This window comes from Phalacrocorax aristotelis, chromosome 3, assembly GCF_949628215.1.
Source record: "Phalacrocorax aristotelis chromosome 3, bGulAri2.1, whole genome shotgun sequence".
Taxonomy (NCBI): domain Eukaryota; kingdom Metazoa; phylum Chordata; class Aves; order Suliformes; family Phalacrocoracidae; genus Phalacrocorax; species Phalacrocorax aristotelis.
The window spans coordinates 123,596,474-123,617,796 of record NC_134278.1 but is presented as its reverse complement, the minus strand read 5'-3'; the positions used below and the strand labels follow the sequence as shown (position 1 = coordinate 123,617,796).

General features: G+C 37.1%; 1 protein-coding gene across 1 annotated transcript in view; it reads left to right on the top strand.

Moving 5' to 3' along the window:
* RYR2 (ryanodine receptor 2) overlaps window positions 1–20,848 on the top strand; it is a 434,064-nt gene extending 413,216 nt beyond the window's left edge. Inside the window, exons 99-106 of the mRNA XM_075089806.1 lie at window positions 4,726–4,786; window positions 6,201–6,347; window positions 8,241–8,375; window positions 10,608–10,764; window positions 13,718–13,782; window positions 15,053–15,153; window positions 16,691–16,742; window positions 19,262–20,848. Coding sequence (XP_074945907.1) covers window positions 4,726–4,786; window positions 6,201–6,347; window positions 8,241–8,375; window positions 10,608–10,764; window positions 13,718–13,782; window positions 15,053–15,153; window positions 16,691–16,742; window positions 19,262–19,357 — 814 coding nt within the window. The 3' untranslated portion in view covers window positions 19,358–20,848. The remainder of the gene's footprint in view (window positions 1–4,725; window positions 4,787–6,200; window positions 6,348–8,240; window positions 8,376–10,607; window positions 10,765–13,717; window positions 13,783–15,052; window positions 15,154–16,690; window positions 16,743–19,261) is intronic.
* Window positions 20,849–21,323: the final 475 nt, after the last annotated feature.

Sequence of the window (21,323 nt, the reverse complement as noted above, 5' to 3'; positions counted from 1 at the left end):
GGCATAGTTACCATTAATGTATAATGTCCAAATTCCCAGCCTGTTCCATTGAGAGGAATGATGTAGATGTGGGAAACTCATCTTCAAGCCTTTCCACTTATGAATGCCAACCTAAGATACCTCCTCTTTGATCATTTACTTGGGAATCTTAAGCCTACTGTGTCCTTGCAGAGGCTTTGTGTATGGTACCTTAAAGTAATAATCTATCCTCTGTGTTGTATCTCTAAGGCAGACAGAAAACTTAAAAGACACCAAGTAACTCAATGTTCTGTTTTGTTTTGTTTTTTTTCATTTCGGTTCAGTGCTTTCTTTTTCTAATGGTCAGCTGGCGCCATTCTCTGTAACATAACACGTGATGATGATGTTCCATGCCTAGCACAAAAGGAGCACTAATTAGACACAGTGCAATAAAAATTATATTTCCTACCCAGTTGACCAATTAATAAATAATGAATGTTTCTAATGTGATGGGAGGCTTTCTATTGTACAGAGCATATCATTAACAGAAGATCTTTCTAAACACCTGCACTGAAACTCATTAACTGATAAGGATGGTCATATTTTCAGTAATGATTTTTCTTAGAGCTTTAGAAAGACGACCCATCTTTCTGAACGGTTTTCTCTGGAAAACGGTTTTCTCCTGGAACAACCAGAAAGAACATTTAACAGAAAATTTCAGTGTTTACTAAGAAAGTTAATGTGAAGAGCAACTAATTAAAACTGAGTTTTCCCAGTTTGTCTGTCATTTTAGAAAAAGGCACTGCTGCAAGGCTGTTTTTCAGCCTGAACTTAAAGTAATAATAGTGGTTCCTCAGCTGGCCGGGGCCAGTAGCTGCTCTGAACAGCTCTGATGTACAAACATTTAAATGATTCAGGCTGAAATGTTCAGAATTTTCTGATTCCAGTTAACATTAGTTTCATTTGATTGCCTGAGGGTTTGTTTTTTTTTAAAAAAGGAAAGAAAAACTTTTAAAAACCTACTACGTTATACTTGGAACAGCTGAAGGCAGTAGGCCTTAAGAAAGAAGCTGTAAAACATCTGGGTGTTGTTGAAGGTGATGAAATACTATTGCAGGTTGCAGCCAAATGTAATACATGCAATTTCTTTCAATTTTCCTATTATTTATTCACATTGTGCATTTTCACACCGTACCATTTTTCACCATCACTAAACTCAGCTACTACAACTACAGTACTACAGTGTATGACAACCTGTTCAATGGTGCAGAAAGAAGTCAAATAATTCATTCAGAGTAGGAAATTAATCCAGTATAATACTAACTAATGATATTCCAAGGGAAACTTGAAAGCATACTGTTACTTTTTGATTCACAGCTGTAGAGCTTAATTTTTATATGACCTCATATCCTTTTAAGTCTTTGAGTTACTTGATCAAGGTGGTGAGCAGAAAAAAAACAGGAGAATGCAATATTATGCACGTTATTAGTGCTTTGCTGTCCATATCAGACTTACTTTAAAAAATGAAGACATAGAAAAATGAACAGTTCCTTTTTCCATATAGGTGAATATTTACACTATTTGTAGGAGCTCTACAGCTATTGTTGTTTGTAAAATGCAAAATCATTAAATTAAATCGCCTAGAGGTGACTTCCCTTGGTGCTTGGGGTTTTTTTGCCATTTCATGAGAGAGTATCCTTCTCGTCCATAAGCAGCCCTGTCCGTGGTGTTTCATATGTAAAACAAGTATAGTTATGAATAGGTGGAATGTAGTCACGAGGATATACCTGACACTAGAATTGAGTGATATTGGGTCAGAATAAAGTGAGACATTAACTTGCTACAATAATAGTTTCAGAAATAAATTTCAAGAGGTTTTGGTTCATTTTACCACCTGAATATGTTATGGAACAATATTTGAATGAGAAACTGTTCTTAACGTTTTTGCTTCCCCCCCGCCCCCCTTTCTTCCTAGGACAGAGTTTTCTATAAATTTTTATTTCTTTAATAACTCAAATTCGGGGCTAGCAAATTTGCTTATAACTTGGAGTTGGCAAAAAATGGTATCGGCAACTCTTAGCTTCTCCAGCAGTCTAGCACAGTTGTTTGTTCAAGAAGCATTCCTAGCTTTACTGAAATGCAGCATGCTAGATTTATCTGAGTACTCTGTGGTGTCTGGAGCACAGCACGGTTTGGGGACCTTTGAGACTAGCATGATTCTGATAATTTCAAGATATGAATATGAATGTTGTTATGGATGCATCTTTCCATCCTTGTAAACTTGAAAGCCTCTTGGTAAAAAACTTGCAGCTTTTATTTCTCTAATATATGTTGGTTGTTTGTTGTACAAATATCACCCCTGCAATCCTAATCTGACAGTAAATGTCACCCAGTGACTATGGCCTCAGTCACCATGGAAGAAACTCAGGTGAAACCTTATGCATTAGTTTCTACAGAGTTGCTGTCTACCATAAAATGAATAATGAAGCAAGACAGTTGCTGACTGTGCCATTGAGATACCTAGTAAACAGTGATCAACTCTTATTAGAAGTTTTAGTTTTGTTAACCTAGTAATTTGTTGCCTTTGCATAGGTAAAAAAAAAATGGTAAAAAAGAACACTAAAGTCTCTTGAATCATGTTTAACAAAATAGGCTCTAGAATTCACCATTCACCATCTGTGCTTATGTTGTTCTTTTCTTTACAGAGCATTAATAATATAATTATGCTCTTTTACCTGTCTGAGCTAAATATAAAGTCCCGTGAAAGTTCAGTGAAGGCAGAAAAGTATAATTCACTGTGAATAAAATGTAAAAAAATTGACCCTAAATGAGTTACTGTATCATCTAAAGGTTTTCTGTATTGTAGTAAAATGTATGTATGAAAGATCTGCTGTGTGTAAATTTGAGAGCAAGGGTCAAATCTTTCATAAATCAGAAAACTCATACTATATTTCTTCTGCTTCTCTCTTTTTGTTCAAGTAGACTAATACACTTCAAAATGAAACATGAATTCTTAATTAAAATAGGCTGTAGACTCTTTGGAGTACAGCTCTTGATATAAGTTTGATTTAATACTCTTTTCAGTTATAGTAGCTCCACTTATATCTATGTAGTATTTATGCTGTTATACAGGAGGTTCAACTTGAGTCTTTTGTGTTTGATTTTCTGAGTAAAAATGGTGTTAATTTTTGGTTGTATTAAAGAGTAAATACTACTGCATATAATGCAAGTAGGATTTTGGTATTTTGATGGCAAAGTATTTATTGAGAATGTAATATTCAAATAAAACTATTACTTTTATTGGTTAGTGGCTCTGGCTATACAGGTAAGAATTTTGGAAATCAGACTTTGACAGACCAGGGTTTAACTCTTGGTAATTCCGTATGAACATTGGGCACAGAAGTACTAGGTGCTTTCATACATGGCAGGTGTATGACATCTGCCAGCATTATTTCTACTTGTTTAGTCATTGTCAGCAACTCTGCTCCTTCAGGAACACTCAATTCACTCACATTTTAAGGATAAAAGTAGGACAGGTGACATTTTTTGTAATACTATTATTCATATTTGTTCCTGAATTGTGATCTGGGTTTAGAGTTTTTTTTGTGTCAATATAAAACAGATGATCCAAACCCTTCCAAAAAGAAAAAGTAAAAACCTAGAGGGACAACATACAGTTACAAGCAAAAATATTATAAATCTTTTTTGGTAAGTTAGTTATGTCACTTCTCTATTAAGGAAAAAGAAAATGCTTCAAGCAAATTAATGGATTTGATTCTAGGGCAAAAAATGTAGCCTAAAGTTGAGACATTTATTTATGCTGATAGAGTAAAAGGGTAATTAATACCTAAAGGTATTTATTAAAGAAATACAAGGGAAAAATCTGGAGACAATAGTTTACAATATCAGTCTGTACAATGTGAAAATTTGTTGAAGAAAGGAGACAGCAGCAGAAGCTAAATGGCTAATATAACAAAGCAACAAAAACTGTGGAAGAAACTGGGAGCTCAGAACTGGAAACACTCCAGGTGTGGCCTTACCAGTGCTGAGTTAGAAGGGAAGGGTCACCTCCCTTGACTTGCTGGCAACGCTCCTCATGGAGTGCAGGGTACCAATACACTTCTTCGCACCGAGGGTGCGCTGCTGGCTTGTGCTCAACCTGCAGTCCATCAGGAACCCCAGGTCCTTTTCTGCAAAAGCTTTTACTACACGTTTCTCTCTCATTCACCTTTATTCCTAATATCAGTGGGAAAATCAAAGGACACAAGCTCTGAGATTCATTTCACCTCACTTAGTCTGTCTTTAATGTCATTTAATTGTATCACCCAATGTATGCTATTGTAAGTAATGGTAAAGAATTGGCAATTTGGGGCGCAAATTTTCTGACCTTTTTTGACAGCTCCTTTAGGCTTAGATGGGTTGCATTTTAAAAAAAAATCTCTTTTTCTCCCTTCAGACAGTTCATTTCACTTGTGTGCGTATGATAACGTTGTAGACATCTATCAGCATTAGGTCTGATGAATCCAAACTAGTATTTATTAATCCGTTTTTCTGCTTTTTTTTTTTTTTTTTTCTTTTTTTTTGGACAGGTCCATTCCAGAGTAAATGTGTGAATTAGAACAAGGTTCTGAAGTATTTCAGCTTTTGGAGAAATAGATCAACTGTTATCTCCTGTGCTTATGTGACAATACACTTCCTACAGATTGTGTTCCATGTTTTCCTATTGTGTTTTTATATAATACGCAGTTTATTTATTTATTTTTACAGGCTGAATTCCATTGATGTTAAGTATCAGATGTGGAAATTAGGAGTTGTTTTCACTGATAATGTAAGTTTAACATATAGAAAAATACATATATACAATATATATATGTATATATTCACCTTCTAAAAAGCAATATACACTTATTAACCCAGAGTGCTTCAAAGGGAGGTATGAAATACTCTGGGTTATATTTAGTTTACTACACACATGAAGAAAATCTTGGAAGCTTAAAAAGACATTGCCAAAATCTTTTCCCGGTTACGTAGGTATTAGGCTATAGAACCTCAGTCAGTTCCTGACCCTCTTCTGATATGCTTTCTTCAGGAGCAATAAGCAAGTACTGTGCAGTAGAATTAGAAAACTGACTATATAAATTCTAATTGCCATTTTTCATATTGTTCATAAACTTTATGAACACTTCAATATTCCTGGAGCACAGTCAGATCCGTATAGTAACTCTATGTGGAATTGCTAAAAATTGTATCACTGAAACTGGTAGTAGGATGTGACACAAAATGAGGCTGACTATTTTAATCATTTGAAAAAATGAGTCTTTAAAAACAACAGAAAAAGGGAAGTGGTAAACAAGACAGACTGTTAAAATACCTTGCAGTTTAAGAAGTCACTCATCCTATGATTATTAAGTGTCTTATGATTATCACTTGCCTAACTCAGCTTATTTTACTGGTGGAAAAACGGCTGGGGAACAAACAATTTTGGAACTAAAACTGCTGGAGTATGAAAGTATAATCTGACTTTAGCCAGAAAGAGTGGAATGATACATCTTCGTGTCAACAGACAGCATAATCTGTAAAGAGCTAGAGTCTGTTCAGGATTAGTTTTTTTCTATGGGAGGGACTGTAATTTGTCTTATAAATATGTATAAATAAATATAAATATTTATTACATAAATGTATGTAAACATATGTGTGCATGTCTTTAAATCCAATAAAAATTAGATGGTAGACAAAAAGATGAAGTTAACATTTGTAGTAATAGTAAATTACTTAAATAATACTTACATGTTTAAGTAGTAGTTTTAGTAGTCTGAACTGATTATAAAATTCCTTTTGTTCCTTGTAGAGTCCTTTTCATTAACCACCTTAGGGCTTTAATACTTTAATGTAATTACTTAGAAATTCATAAACAAAAAATCATTTAAATCTGAAAAACTTTTTACATTAGAAACACTAACTAATAAGGGATTAGCGATCTCAAATTAGTTTTTACAAATTAAAATTTAGAATATGTTGATTTTGTCCATGTCTTGTGAACTCTGTATTTGCTGATTTAATAGTTTTGCACAAAGATAAAATTCTCAAACATCTCTAGGAAATTCTATGTAAAAAAAAAAGAACTGTTTTCTATTTAAAGAAAAGCACATTCAAGCAATTTCTACCTTTCCTCAGTGTTTTGAATTAAGTTAAAAATAATAGCCATGAGTTTTATTTTATGATGCACTTGTTTTTTCTGTTAGTCTTTCCTTTACCTAGCGTGGTACATGACCATGTCAGTCCTTGGCCATTACAACAATTTTTTCTTTGCTGCTCATCTCCTTGACATTGCAATGGGATTCAAGACATTACGAACTATCCTGTCGTCAGTTACCCACAATGGCAAACAGGTATCAACTGTCATGTCTTTCCAGCTTTTTTGCTTCAGTAGTACACAGGAGAGAACACTTCATGACTTAATTCAGCTGTTCTGCAGGTTGACAACAGAATTGTTCCTTCATCATGAAATTTAGAACTTGGGTCAGTGGGAAAACTGGCCAATGGGATTTGTAAGCATAAGAGGACTAGCATGTATGACAGTCTCTAGATGTTATGAGCAACTGTGTCATAAAGTTGCTGTTTAAAATTTTTTCAAGATTCTTCTAAAGAAAGGTCCAGATGAGACCTAGTTACTCTTTCTGTTAGAGAAATTAAACTCTTCGATAATAAGAAATCTTTTCTTAAAGAAACTATGAAATCTGAAATTGCATTGCTGATTTAAGCAAAGAAAATAACTAAGGCTTTTCATCTACAGAGCTCTGTTGTAGGAATGGCCTTTAATGTAACCTGAGACTTAGTGTTCCTCAAGACTGATGGCCTTCCTAGTTCAACAGAGCTTTGTAAACAAATTTTAATGATTTAAAAAAAAAAAAAGCTATCCTTGATGTGCTTAGAAGATCTTCCAGCAAGGCAGCTAAGATAATTCTTATTCAAGTGGGCTGGGTAACATAATGTTCTTCTCTGTGTGTGTACTTACGTGCTGTTGTAGTAAGATGGAACTTCACTTCTGACTTTATACAATGTAGGTGCTTTAGAAGTCTGGTGGCAAGTGCCATTTTGAAATTTATCAGTAGCATGTTATTTTTCAGGGGCTTTGGTTTTTTTTCTCTTGTTTTAAGTTTGATCAGTTGAAGTTGAAATTTGAGAAGCATAAAATCATTAGCAATGATTTTTTATAAAAGCAAAGGGTCATTGATTTAATTTTTTTCTGCCTTCAGATGCACTGTCCTTGTCAATATTTTTAAAGAATGAGTACGCATTTAAATGGTTTATATAGTTTATATTTCAAAAATGTAAGCACATGACATATAGAAGACTTTTAAGGAGAAGAGTCACCTTGGCAAACATATTTAATTTATGTGGCAAACTTCAGTTTCATTTGTGGAACTAAAATTGTATCTTGAGAAGTTGCAGAAATCAACATACTGCATTTGTTGCCCTTTAAAGAACAGACTTGCTTAAACTCTTAATTCTGATTTCTTAAAAAGAACAAAAAAGGAAAAAGAATCAGTCTGCACCTGAAAAAAGGTGAAGCATTCCACCTTTTAAAAATAATCCTGAAGTTTTAGCAAGTTATCTATAAAGTGAGGGGGCATTATTTATGGTAAGGAACTTTAAGTCTGGCAGCTATGCAAGTAGAATATAATTTTGTAGGACATTGCAGTTTACTTCCAGGTGCTTTCCATAAAGACCAAGGCAAAATTTTAACGATGCTGCAGTTGAGCAGCGGGGTATTTATTGCTGCTTCTCTGAAGTAGATATAAAACATTAGAAACAATATGTTTTATGTCTGATTTCATAGATGTAAACAAAATTGTTTCAGTATTAAAGTAGTAGAAATACTATTTTGCAGTTATGTAATAGGTAATAGTAAATAGTAGTACTATTACTATTAGGTCGTAAACTCCCAGATATTTTTGTCTGAATGTGTGGGTTTTATGTGATTCTAATGGATTGTTTGATTGTGTATGTATCCACTAGATTTTGCAAGATTTGTCTTTGTAATTGTGTCTCTGAAGCATAGTTTTCCTTCAAAATAAAACAGGAGAAATGCACAATCTTTGCATGAAAATATGCAGCTATGTTGCCAAATATTACAAAGACATGCAAAGAGGCAGAGAAAAAGTAAAGAAATTTTTCCTTCTAACAGTACATATAGATTATTGTTACTTTCCTTCTCTTCATGGAATTGTGCCGTACAATTTTCTTTGCAAGGTGGTGTTACATATAATTTTGTCTTCCAGCTTGTCCTAACAGTGGGATTACTGGCAGTAGTCGTATACTTGTATACAGTAGTGGCATTCAATTTTTTCCGCAAGTTCTACAACAAAAGCGAAGATGGTGATATGCCTGACATGAAATGTGATGATATGCTAACAGTAAGTTTTACTTTGCTTTCTGGATTTTTTTCTTAAACTGTTATGTTTTTGTCCTGACCTTCTTGTAATTCCTATTCATACAGACATATCATTAGCTAGCACCAGGAAAGACTATAATTGAAGGCAAAGGAGCAAATATAATGAGCATCCCTAACAACTAGATATACCCTGTGTATGTAAAACAAACACATCTGCAAATGAACAGAAGAAATGTGATGGTATTTGCTACAGGCCATTCAGGAGGAGGGTCAGTTATAGGCAAGGACGTTCCTAAGTCATTTAGGTACTGAAATGCTTGTTTAAGCTTGGAAACCCATCAGTTTCCCTGAGCATGCATTTCCATGATTATCTTCAATTGGCAATTCTGTTACTGAAATCTTTGCTGTGCTCAGAACCACTGAAAATTATTTTGTACTTACTGAAACTGTGCCAGACTTTGCAGTTGTGGATGGTGGGTTGAGCTTAAATTACAAAGAGTTTCTAAGATGCATTACCATTAATATCATTCTGAAGGTAATCACGTATGACAAAATTAAATATATTTCAATATGTTATGCAATGTGAATCACCTGCAGGGAACTGACACCATTAAAAAGCCCAATAATTGGATAATCTTCGGAAGCAGACTAGTACGTCTATATTTTTTGTCCAGTTTGGGACATTCAGTACAAGAAAGACAGAGATAAACTGGAGTATAAATCACTGGAGGGCCATTAAATTGTAAGGTGCTGGAGCACTTGCCCTGGGAGGAGAGGCTGAGGGAGTTGGGCTTGCTTGGCCTGGAGAAGAGGAAGCCTCAGGGTCAAGGGGAATGTAAGAGCAGCTCCCCAGTGCCTGCAGAGAGGTTACTGGGAAGACAAATCCGTGCTCTTTACAGCAGTGAATGGCAGAAGACCACGGACATAAAGTGGAAAAAGTTTTCTCACTGAGAAGAGCCACGCAGTGGATCAGGTTACTCAGAGAGGTTGTGCAGTCTCCATCCTTAGGGGTTTGTAGAAACCTAACTGGACAAAGCCTAGAGCAACTTTGAGCTTGTAGTGGACCCTGTTTGGAGCAGAATGTGGACCAGACACCTCCTGAAGTCCCTTCTGACCTGACCTGCTCTGTGATTCCCTGAAAGTGCACTTATAAAAAGGCTATCATATTGTACTGGAATGAGTTAGAATAATGTGTTATGCTATAAAATTAGGGTTGTCTTTTAAAAAACAGGAAGATTTGCAATGTGATGTTAGAAAAAAAAAGAAAAATAAAAGTGCAGAGAATATATTTTTATTTTTAGAAATAGGAAAATAACTTAAAACTTTTTAAATAACTAACAGTACATTCACTCATTAAGTTAATGATTGACTTTCAATGGTGAAATGTAACAATTTTTAGAGAGAGTTTTTGTTTTTCAGCCGTTGGTCACTCAGCATTGTATGTTACTACATCAGTTTCTTGGATGAGGGATTTTGGGGGTAAGTGTGGCATAGAAATAACAGAAGGGATTTTTTTATATGGTTAGGTTTTAGGAGTTAGTGACTGTTGTTGTCATCACTACTCTCTGATAGGGAGTGAGAACCCTGGACCTGTAGTTTGCAAAGCTACTTAAGGAAAAAGAACTAATCCCCTGCTGCAGACCTCTGAGGGTGATATCACCATTTAACAGAAAATTATAGCATGATAAACTGGAAATTTTTCTTTGCGATCATCCCACGTAACTATACCAGACCTCTTATACCACTTTTCAGAGCATAGCTTCACAGTATTTGTCTCAGACTTTTCCCATCATTAGCCTGTCCTCTGCACAAACATTCTCAAAGGTTTTTGTTTTGTTTTGTTTTGAATTTTTGTTTGAACACCAAAGATGGGGAAAATAATTCACTTTTGAGTTAGGAAAGTAGAAAAGGAGATGGCTGTGTTGGTAACGGTAATTTCCTATTTGCACATTACTGAAACAATTGTACGTGAATCATGGTGTGCTGCTGGGCTTATGGTAGTTGGACCTTTGATCTTTTTGAGCTGCTACATTATGACAGAACATGAAATACTGCAGCTTCAGCTGCACAGCAGCATTTCGCCTCACTCAGAAATATACATAACCTCAACGGGGAGAAAAGATTATTTGCCACAGTATAGTTAGACCATAGCTAGACCATAGACCAGTTCTGCCAATTACTGAATTTTCAACAACGAATATTTTTACTTTTAGCTGCAGACAAACTTTGTACCCCTTTGTTTTATGTTTTCTAGTGCTACATGTTTCACATGTACGTTGGAGTACGTGCAGGTGGAGGCATTGGCGACGAAATAGAGGATCCAGCAGGAGACGAATATGAAATCTATCGGATTATCTTTGACATCACTTTCTTCTTCTTTGTGATTGTCATCCTGCTTGCAATTATTCAAGGTATATCTTTGTAGCCCTTGGTGAGACTGAAACCGTTATTTAGCGTTACAAAGATCTTAGTGCTATGGTAACTGCACACCTAAGATTCATTCAGGACACCAGGGCAGATGGTGAAGCACAGATTTGTATAGCAAATCACACCTAGGTGGCTTTTATCCATACAGTGTTCTTCGTAGTCGCTGTAAAATTAAGTCTGTAACTGGATCAGTGGAAACAAAAGAGCTCTCTGCTATGAGGGTACTGGTGTCACTACAGTTTGTCTCTTCTCATTGCCCTTTCTAAAAGCCTCCTTTAAATGACTAGCACGAGAAGTGATGAGAAAGTGATTAGAAATCTTGTGGCATACCTTAAAATTGTCTTTTACCATAACCCACCCTTTGTGAGCTTATGTGGACAAAAATCAGTAGTAGGTGCTGTCGGTATTCCCCCTGCCAGCACCTAATGGTCTCGACTGCCTGGCAAATCTTCAGATTGGCAGTAGTGGTGTGAAAATTGGAACATAGCTTTAAGAGGTTTAATCTTTTCTTACATAAAACCCTCTGTTTGGTGTGATGCCTGCTTACTTGAACACTGTCAAAGAGTAAAGAAATGTGCTCAACTTTAGTAAATCCTGATTGATGACAATGGAAAGTCGGCTGCCATCAGGTTAGCTTCTGAATTTAAGTGAAACTATTTGACTGGTAGTGTGGCTCACTGTTGTAATCTGGATAGTGGATACTGGATTTTGGGTAGTCAAGGGGTTTCTATTATGTTTGTATTAACGTTGTTTAATGTTATTACCTAAAGTACTTAAAAGCCCCAACTGTTTACATGTTATACCTTTAAAAGGTTGTCAAGAATGCTCAGCAGATCATCGTTTATTAAAGTTTGCACAAATTAACAGAAGTATATTCTCGATTTTGGAAAAAAATGAGAATGATTTTTGCTAGGTCCAGTTGCTGTTATAAATAGTGATACCTCATTGTTTTCTGTCAGCTAACAGTTAGCTAACTTACGATGATTTTGACAACAGTAAGGATGCTTTCTCAGTTCCTACAAGGAAGGCTGGAAGGTGACTCTGAGACTGTGGTGAATTATTTCTAACTCTTACTCAGGCAACAAGTTTCTTAAAGGGTTTGGGGAGGGTGCAAAATTTTTTATAGCCTGAAGTGGCATATCTCATGCTGTTTGTTTCTTCATTTTGTGAGTGGCTTTAGAGTAGAGGCCTTAGCTGTCAAGCTTTGAGTATAATTCTCATCTGGTATTCATTAGTTTTACAGCACAGTAGTGTCAATAATGTTTGTGGAGTTAGTCCTTATTTGTATTGTGTAAGGAAAGGAAGGGAATCATAAAGAATTTATAATCTGAGCCATCCATCTTGTGGTGGTTTTTCTTCTTCTTTCTGTATCTCCCTGAAATGACCCCTTACTACTGTAGAGCTCTGACAGTGGAACCTCGTACTACATGACAACCATAATGAGAGAGGGTGCGCAGAGCTCTGGGCCTCTCTGCATCTGCCATGTAATAAACCCTGGAACTCTGTTGTGGTGGGTTGACCCTGGTTGGATGCCAAGTGCCCACCAAAGGCACTCTATCACTCCCCTCCTCATCTGGACAGGGGAGAGAAAATATAATGGAAGGTTTGTGGGTTGAGATAAGGATGGGGAGAAATCATTCACCAATTACTGTCACTGGCAAAACAAGACTCGACTTGGGGAAATGAATCTATTAGCAATGAAATCAGAGTAAGGTAATGAGAAAATAAAACAAGAATCCTAAAACACCTTCCCCCCACCCCTCCATTCTTCCTGGGCTTAACTTCACTCCCAATTTCTCTACCTCCTCCCACTGAGCAGCGCAGGAGTTTGGGGAATAGGGGTTATGGTCAGTTCATCACACATTGTCTCTGCCACTCCTTCCTCCTTGGAGGACTTCCCACACTCATCCCCTGCTCCACTGTGGGGTCCCTCCTGTGGGAGATAGTTCTCCATGAATTTTTCTATTGTGGGCCCTTCCCATGGGCTACAGTTCTTCATGAACTGCGCCATTGTGGGTCCCCCACGGGGTCACAAGTCCTGCCAGCGAACCAGCTCCAGCATGGGCTCCTCTCTCCATGGGGCCACAGGTCCTGCCAGGAGTCTGCTCCATCACAGGCTTCCCATGGGGTCACAGCCTCCTTCGGGCATCCACCTGCTCTGGTGTGGGGTCCTCCAAGGGCTGCAGGTGGATATCTGCTCCACCATTAACCCTCCACGGGCTGTAGGGGGATGGCCTACCTCACCATGGTCTTCACCATGGGCTGCAGGGAAATCTCTGCTCCGGTGCCTGGAACACCTCCTCCCCTTCCTCCTTCACTGACCTTGGTGTCTGCAGAGCTGTTCCTCTCACATATTCTTATTCCTCTCTCTGACTACAGTTGCCCAGGTTCTTTTTTCCCCCCTTGTCAAATATGTTATCACAGGTTGCTGGTGGGCTCGGCCTTGGCCAGCAGCAGGGTCCGTCTTGGAGCCGGCTGGCACTGGCTTTATTGGACATGAGGGAAGCTTCTAGCAGCTTCTCCCAGAAGCCATGCCTGCAGCCCCCCCCACTGCCAAAACCTTGCCACACAAACCCAATACATCTGTTAAATGTACAGTAGTAGTCTTCCAATAGAAAAGCCTTCACCACTGTAAAAACACATGCGTCTTCATGTACTGAGTCAAGACTGGAGCACTGTGAATAAACAGAAGGCTGCTTGTCCCATTTTATAATTCCAGATGGTACTGCCAGCCATGTTACTGGTAGATGTTTTCTTTGACTTGCTCATTTTTCTTCACATATTTAGTTGGTTTTGTGGTCTTTGGAATGTACATTGGCTTCTATTATTTCTGCACAAGATTCTCATTTAATATTCTTTGTCAGTGTTATCCCTGGCTTTCTGAATATACTTTGTCAGTTCTGTTCTTGAACACTATCATTTTAACTTAAATCCTAGGTTTAATTATTGATGCTTTTGGTGAGTTAAGAGATCAGCAAGAGCAAGTTAAGGAAGACATGGAGGTAAGAACATCCAATTGTTGAACCATATCCTATTTTCAGGTTTCATGAATATCTATTTTCAATCAAAATGTGATCTGGTTAGTGGATAGTTTTTTAAACTAAGATGAAAATAGAGTTCTGTACATGGTCCAATATCATATAATGTCCTGGATGAGGCTCTAGTCTCTCATCTCAGTTCACTAGATGGAAATAATAACTGAGATTTTTTTTTAATTTACTTTCTTTGTGTCTATAAAAATATAAAAATTACGAAAGTAGTTCTCTTAGCACCCAATAAAATTCTTTTTAGACAATTTTATGAAAAGAAAACTCTGCTAGCATCTAGGTTCTGAATAGCATTTACCACTCTTTGCTGCCTCCTGTGAAAGAGGTATGCTATGCTTTGACAGGTGGAAGCTGCTACCTTCCATATCTCTTTGCACGGGACACAAACCCAGTTTGTCTAAACTGATATTCTGCTGTAAGCATATTTTGTATTTGTTTGCCAACTCCTGGTATGGATTTTTTTAATAACTCCAGATGAAGGGTGGCCATTCTTTTTTGCTGTCAGTGGTAAGTTAACAAGAATTCAGGCAAAAAGCCTAATGGCTTATTTTCTCATGACTTTTTAAAGGTTAGACTAATCTTTGTATCTTCATTTTTGTAAACAAGGAAAATCTTTGGACATTGCTGTATATTATACTGAATTACATGTCTGCGGCTATTTAAGTCATTTGGATCTTCAGACTAGAGGTTTCTAACACAGGGTGTTGACACTGTCATGTAACAGTTCACTTCAGATAAAATTTTCTTTGGTTAATCTATGTGTGAAAGTATCCTGTACTTGGTCGTTTTCTATTCTGTTTGTTAAGTATGACTATAAGAACTCAGAAAAGCGGAGCAAACCTACTGTGTTTTGTAATATAAACCTTGAGCATATGCAGTTTCAGCTGGACAAGCACAACAGGCATTGAGGTAAATGAAAAATTAGCTTTGACCATTGTATTCCATTCTTTCTCCTGTTACCTGTTCACTTACAGCTGGCAAAATTTTTTTTTAATTTTATTTTTTTAAAACAGTAAGAAGCTATTCCAATGGAAGTTAAACTTCTATTCCAGTGTTTTGGCTGAAGTATCCAGTCCCAATCATTAAAAGAAAAGCTTTTACGTTCAGCACATATTATATGTGATGCGTTGCCATTTTCAAGAAAATTGTTATATTGTTATTGGCCTCTTCTCAAAGGGGGCAGGGTTATATATAGTGTTGAAGTGCTCTGTATTCTTTCTTTTAGACAAAGTGCTTTATCTGTGGAATAGGAAATGACTACTTTGATACAGTGCCCCATGGCTTTGAAACACACACACTACAGGAGCACAACTTGGCCAATTATTTGTGAGTACAGTAAAAATGAACTCCTCGCTAACTCATGACCCTTGCAGCCTCTGCAAGTACCAGATTAGCTCTCTTGCATAAGTAAGAGTCAGTACTGTTTGGCTTTGATGTGCACTCATGCTGCCTGACATAGAATTCTGTGGTGATGGGAGTTGGGAATGAACAAACTTCATTACCTTGTTCCCAGCTTGGTTGTGACACGCCAAGTTTGTGCGGGCTCGGAGATGGAAACTAGGAACTTCGTATATGACTGTGGAGGCATTGTAAAACTGAATGTGTTGTGTAAGATACAGAGGAACAGTATGACCTGTCCTGGAGACTGGTAGAGAGACTGCACAAGCAAAGAAGTACGGCAAGAGAGGGAAAACTTACATTGGACAAAATATTTTGAGTGGAGTGCTGAGGCTGACTTAGAGAACCTGGGACAGAGAGAGGTCAGGGAACTTTAAAAAGGAGCTATAGAGGGTAGGGATCAGACGAAGGGCATCAGATCCTCCATTGGAAAATCCAAGCAGAGCATCAATGACCACTAAACTGGGTCTTTTTAAATCTGGAAATAAAACCATTTATCATGTCCGCAGTCACTGTATCATACCATTCATCTCCTGTCAAACACATATGAAAATCTAGTGCCAAAGTGTAATTTTACTAGTGCTGGAAGTATGAGGCAATGGATGGATTGTGATTTTGTGTCTATAAACTAGCACTGTATGTGCACAAGATAATGAGACTGTAAAGTCAAACATCCCTATAAACAACTTCCACCTGAAACACAGGTTGTGCAAACAAAATACATGAAACGTACCATCATGTGGGATTTTGCTCCTGCTTACGAAGTACTACACAAATAACATACTATAGTGTACTTACTCTAAGTGCATCATCCTAAGGAAATGTTTTTTGATATTTTTGTGCATGATCATATTTTATATTTTTCACATGTTTGGAGAGTTGGAGAGAATGCCTGTTATGAGTGAAATTTTGAAATCACCTAGTGTCTGTCAGATATCTCAAAACCCGAAGACTAATGTATTTTTTAAATTACAAGTTCTTTCATGCTCATGTTGATCTTGAGTTACATATACACTAGTAAAATACCCCCAACCTATAATTTCAATAAGAGAAATCCCTTAATTGTCTTCAGGATTTCTTATTCATTGAGGGGAGAGGAAAAAAAAAGCTCGAATGACTATTCTCTGTCTACTTCCAAGTTGATATTCATGGGCAAGAAAATGCCTATTATAATTTTCAGATTAGAAAGCTTAGTAAATCGTCATTTAAACTGAGTTGCTATTGACTGTAAATCAGACTGAATCTCGTGCATTTTAGCATACTATACATTGAACAATGAGTGAATCTCAACAGTGCCAGGAAAGTATATTTAATGTCTCTGGGAATATTACCATAAATAGAACTCTGGACCTTGTAAGTCCATGAACAGCATTATCACTGTACATGTTGAAAAAAATTCATCCCTCTGTGGGTTGCCTACTCTTTCCATAGATTGTATTCATAATAGCTGTTTCTTTGCTTGTAGGTTTTTTCTGATGTATCTTATTAACAAAGATGAAACAGAGCATACAGGACAGGTAAGTTGAACAACTCTATTAATGTCAACAGTTATTAAATACAACAGATTCTAAAATAAGACTCATTCAGGCTTGGCAAAACTAGGAGTATTCTAATGAATAGCTCCCTATATAGTATGTAACTTAATTCTCATTCTTCTAAACAAGTCTTAGGACTTTGGTTGCTTAATGTTAGATTGAATATCAATTCTACAGTACTTTCTACTCCTATTTTGTTATCTGACCTGTTATTCTTATATTGTTACTTCCACGAAATATAAATACAAACTATAAACAGAAATGAGAAACAGAACTTTTAAGCATCCTGTGAAAGCAGCACTCTTCATTTCTCCCTTTTGATTCTTTTTTAATAGTCTTTGTCCTTTATTATTGTCTATATATAATCTTCTATGCCTACCTTCCTAGATAAGTCTATATGAAAGACCTTGTGCATATATTTAAAATGAAACCTGTGAGAGAATTTTTCCCTAGAGGTTTCTTCTTTGTTGTTCTTTCAAACTTATGGTTCTTCCTTAAACTTAGAATCATAGAATCATTAAGGTTGGAAAAGACCTCTAGGATCATCAAGTCCAACCGTCAACCCAACACCACCATGTCTTCTAAACCATGCCCTGAACTGCCACATCTACACGTCTTTTAAACACCTCCTGGGCACTGCTGGCTCTTGCTCAGCTGGCTGTCAACCAACACCCCCTGGTCCTTCTCCACCGGGCAGCTCTCCAGCCACTCCTCCCCAAGCCTGTAGCGTTGCATGGGGCTGTTGTGACCCAAGTGCAGGACCTGGCACTTGGCCTTGTTAAACCTTATACAGTTGGCCTCAGCCCATTGATCCAGCCTGTCCAGATCCCTCTGCAGAGTGTTACTACCCTCGAGCAGATCGACACTCCCACCCAATTTAGTATTGTCTGCAAACTTACTGAGGGTGCACTCGATCCCCTCATCCAGATCATTGATGAATATATTAAACAAGTCTGGCCCCAACACTGGGCTCTGGGGAACCCCGCTCGTGACTGGCTGCCAACTGGATTTAGCTCAGTTCATGACACCTCTCTGGGCTCGGCCATCCATCCAGTTTTTCACCCAGAAAAGACTACACCCATCCAAGCCATGAGCTGCCAGCTTCTCTAGGAGGATGCTGTGGGAGACAGTATCAAAGGCTTTGCTAAAGTCCAGGAAGAAAACATGCACAGCCTTTCCCTCATCCACCAGGTGGGTCACCTGGTCATAGAAGGAGATGAGGTTGGTCAGGCAGGACCTGCCTTTCGTGAAGCCATGCTGGCTGGGCCTGATCCCCTGGCTGTCCTGCACGTGCCTAGTGAGCTCCTTTAAGTGTACTTAAAGCCAGTAAAAATATATAGATATAAAAATATAAAGGTTTTTTCTAGTGATAGTCTTACAACAGACAGCAAATGTTCCTGTGTGACAGATAAGAAAACAAAATGACCTGAAGAGCATCATATACATAGCCCTACAGATTTTGGGTCAGAGGGATGATTTACTATAAATCTATGTAGCTTACTCTTTCTGAACTCTGATGTTTGTATTGGGCAATTATAATCATCTTATTTGCATAAATCTTCTCAGCCTTGTCCAGTATCAGATTTAATATATTTGCTTTGCTATTTTTGAACATCCATTTGTCATTTGAGAATTTCATATTAAATGAGATTTTTTTAAAGTCTTTTTTATTTGTGTGTTCTTTTTTCTTGGCATACAGTGTGTCCTACTGTATTCGCTGGAGCCAGATTTCTACTAACTATTCAGTTTTGATACTGTTAGCTGATAATTTGAAAATTGAGAGTACTTCATACTAAACAACTTCTAGGGACATGGCAGTGGACTTGGCAGTGTTAGGTTTATGGCTGGACTCAGTCTTAAAGGTCTTTTCAAACCTAAATGATTCTATGATTCTATAACTTGTATAACACATGTCCTTTCTACCATTGCATTTGTATAATAAAAAGCAAATTGAAGTGGTGTGATTAAAACAGAAATAAACTGACATATCCTTTACTATGCTCCAGACTGCCTAGGGACAGAGCCTTACCTGAACAAATAATCAGAAATAAAAACCCACCACTGATTCAGAGAATATTGCTCTTCTAAGAAATGCCTTTAAAGGCTATTTTGTTTTATGTATTGTGTGTAAGCATGTTTTGAAATGACTGATGTAGGCATTAGTCAAATTTCTATGACAGAGGATATTCTGCTTACCCTGGTATTTGTCTTGTGACCAGCTTTAACTGAGCTTTACAAGTGCTGCTGGATGTGCAATAAGAATTAAACTACCTGCTGTTCTGTGTTTCTCTAGTGCTTTTTGACTAGGAGGCAAAAAACTAAAAGCTACCCTAAAGTGATCAAAATCATTAGCATGATTTTGTAGATTGACACACAAGAACCTGATATGCATAGAAACAAAAAGGGTGAAGCAGTATATAAGCAAAAAAGAAAAAAAAAAGCCCATGATTAATGCTGTATCATTGAATTAAATTAAATTATTTAAATTGTGTTTCTTTCAGGAATCCTATGTATGGAAAATGTATCAGGAACGGTGCTGGGAGTTCTTCCCTGCTGGTGATTGCTTCCGAAAACAATACGAAGACCAGCTCAACTAAGCAGAAATGAGGATTTCCAGATGAAAATACGTCCCTGTATTTCCCAACTCTTTTGGGAATGTCTAACAGATTTCTTAAATCCCCAAAGCTGTGTGCTTTTTAGAGCACCAAAGCTCTGTTTTTAATGACCCAACTGCACTTTTATTTTCTTGTGTATTTGGTTTAAGAACACTGGAGTAAAGAACAATGAAAAAATAACAACTCTGGAAAACAAACCAACCACTTGCACACATGAAAGATATCCCTATACATAACATGCACACATAAGAAGAGACTTGAGACAGCTTATTTCTGAAACTGCCAGATGATGCCCTTGTCTATAAGATCACACATGGGGTGACATGGTAGCAACACTCATTCGATCTATTTATTTCATCATCCTGGAAGGAACTATATATAGTTCGCAGAGCACTGTAAAAGATTGTTGTGGACACTAAGTTGTGGGGAAATAGTGCCTTACTATATGTGGGTTGAGCTATGCAGAAGACGAGTGCATGATGACATCTTTTTTTTTTTTTTCTTTATGTCTTCCCTTTCTTCCAAGTTAATATTTATTTTGTGGTTTTGGCGGGTTTGGGAGGAAGGGATTTGATTGTGCACATCTTTTTAATAAGACTGGAGTGTCTCAGGACACAATTAGGTTATTCTCATCAAGCTCATTTCACATTTACCTTCCTCTAGCTTTTGCTCTTATTTTGGTAATGCTCTGATACAACACTGCAACTTTATGAAATCTTTGTATGAAAACAAAACGACTGCAAAAAACACTTTAACAAGAAATGTTTCACTGCATGTTTATTATGCAAGTTTAAAACAATCAAAAAAACAACCTTCAGAAGCAAGTTGATCAACATGAAAAAAACATTCACGATAATTATATCCATAGTAATAAAGTGTTGTGGGCTTTATTGTACATCTGGAACATGTGTCATCAGCCAACAATGTATATGTTATGAATTTGACAGTAGTTTTGGTTTCTTTTCTTTTCTTTTTCTTTCATTTCTGCCACCTGTGATCGATAGTGGAGTTGAAGATTTTCATGTTAAATTATTTTTTAAAAGCAAAGCTGAAGCAATATCCATTCAGGGACTCCATCAGTTGCATCATGAAACACCAATGATGTGTACATCGCTCCATTTTGAGTCCTTTTCAATTGTAATGCCAGTCTTTACAAATAAAAAAAGAGATTCAGAATGGAAACAAGCTGGTTTTGGTAGCATTTGAGGTCTTTGTTATGGAGTCTTTTTATTAATCCCTGAATTAATTACGCTTGCTTCGGAACAGGATTAAGCTGCTGTTTCCTTACCAAAAGTTTTTGCGTTTGTTTTTGTTTTTCTCCTGGACTACTTGCTGTTCTCGTGCTCCACCTCATTTCTTTACAGGCCACAATTTTGTCATAAAATAAATTGGCTGTATCAATGTCCAGTTATAACTAAGAAAAATTATAACTAACGAAATAATCCTTTAAAAATAAAAGTTTGTATTCTTCAAAACCAGGCTTTCAGTTCAGCAGATTGTGAATATTGCTACTCTGAAATTGGGATCCTGATGAGGATTCTGGTAAAATTCTCTCAAATTCTACAATATTTGAGGCCAGAGGCGGGGCAGGCTGGTGGTGGCAGGAGGGGCAGATACAGCAGCTACCATTTGCATTCAGGTTTTAAACCACCCCCACCCAGTGTGCAGTATTCATTCCAGCTTTATTTCTTCCCTATTTGGCGCAATTCCGTAGAACACTTCTAAACAGCCTTTCCAGGATTTGCATATAAGATCTAGAAATGGGGGACTGCAATGATATTCCTTTTTGGTTGTACAGCATGAGAACAGGCATAGACACTATTTTGGTTTTGCACATTTTGTTGAGAAATATGTAGCTGATGATTCTGACTGATATCTCAGGATCCCTTTGTCTTGAAAACAAATTCAAATGGCCTTTGTAGGTAAATACCAGAATAAAAGTGGCATG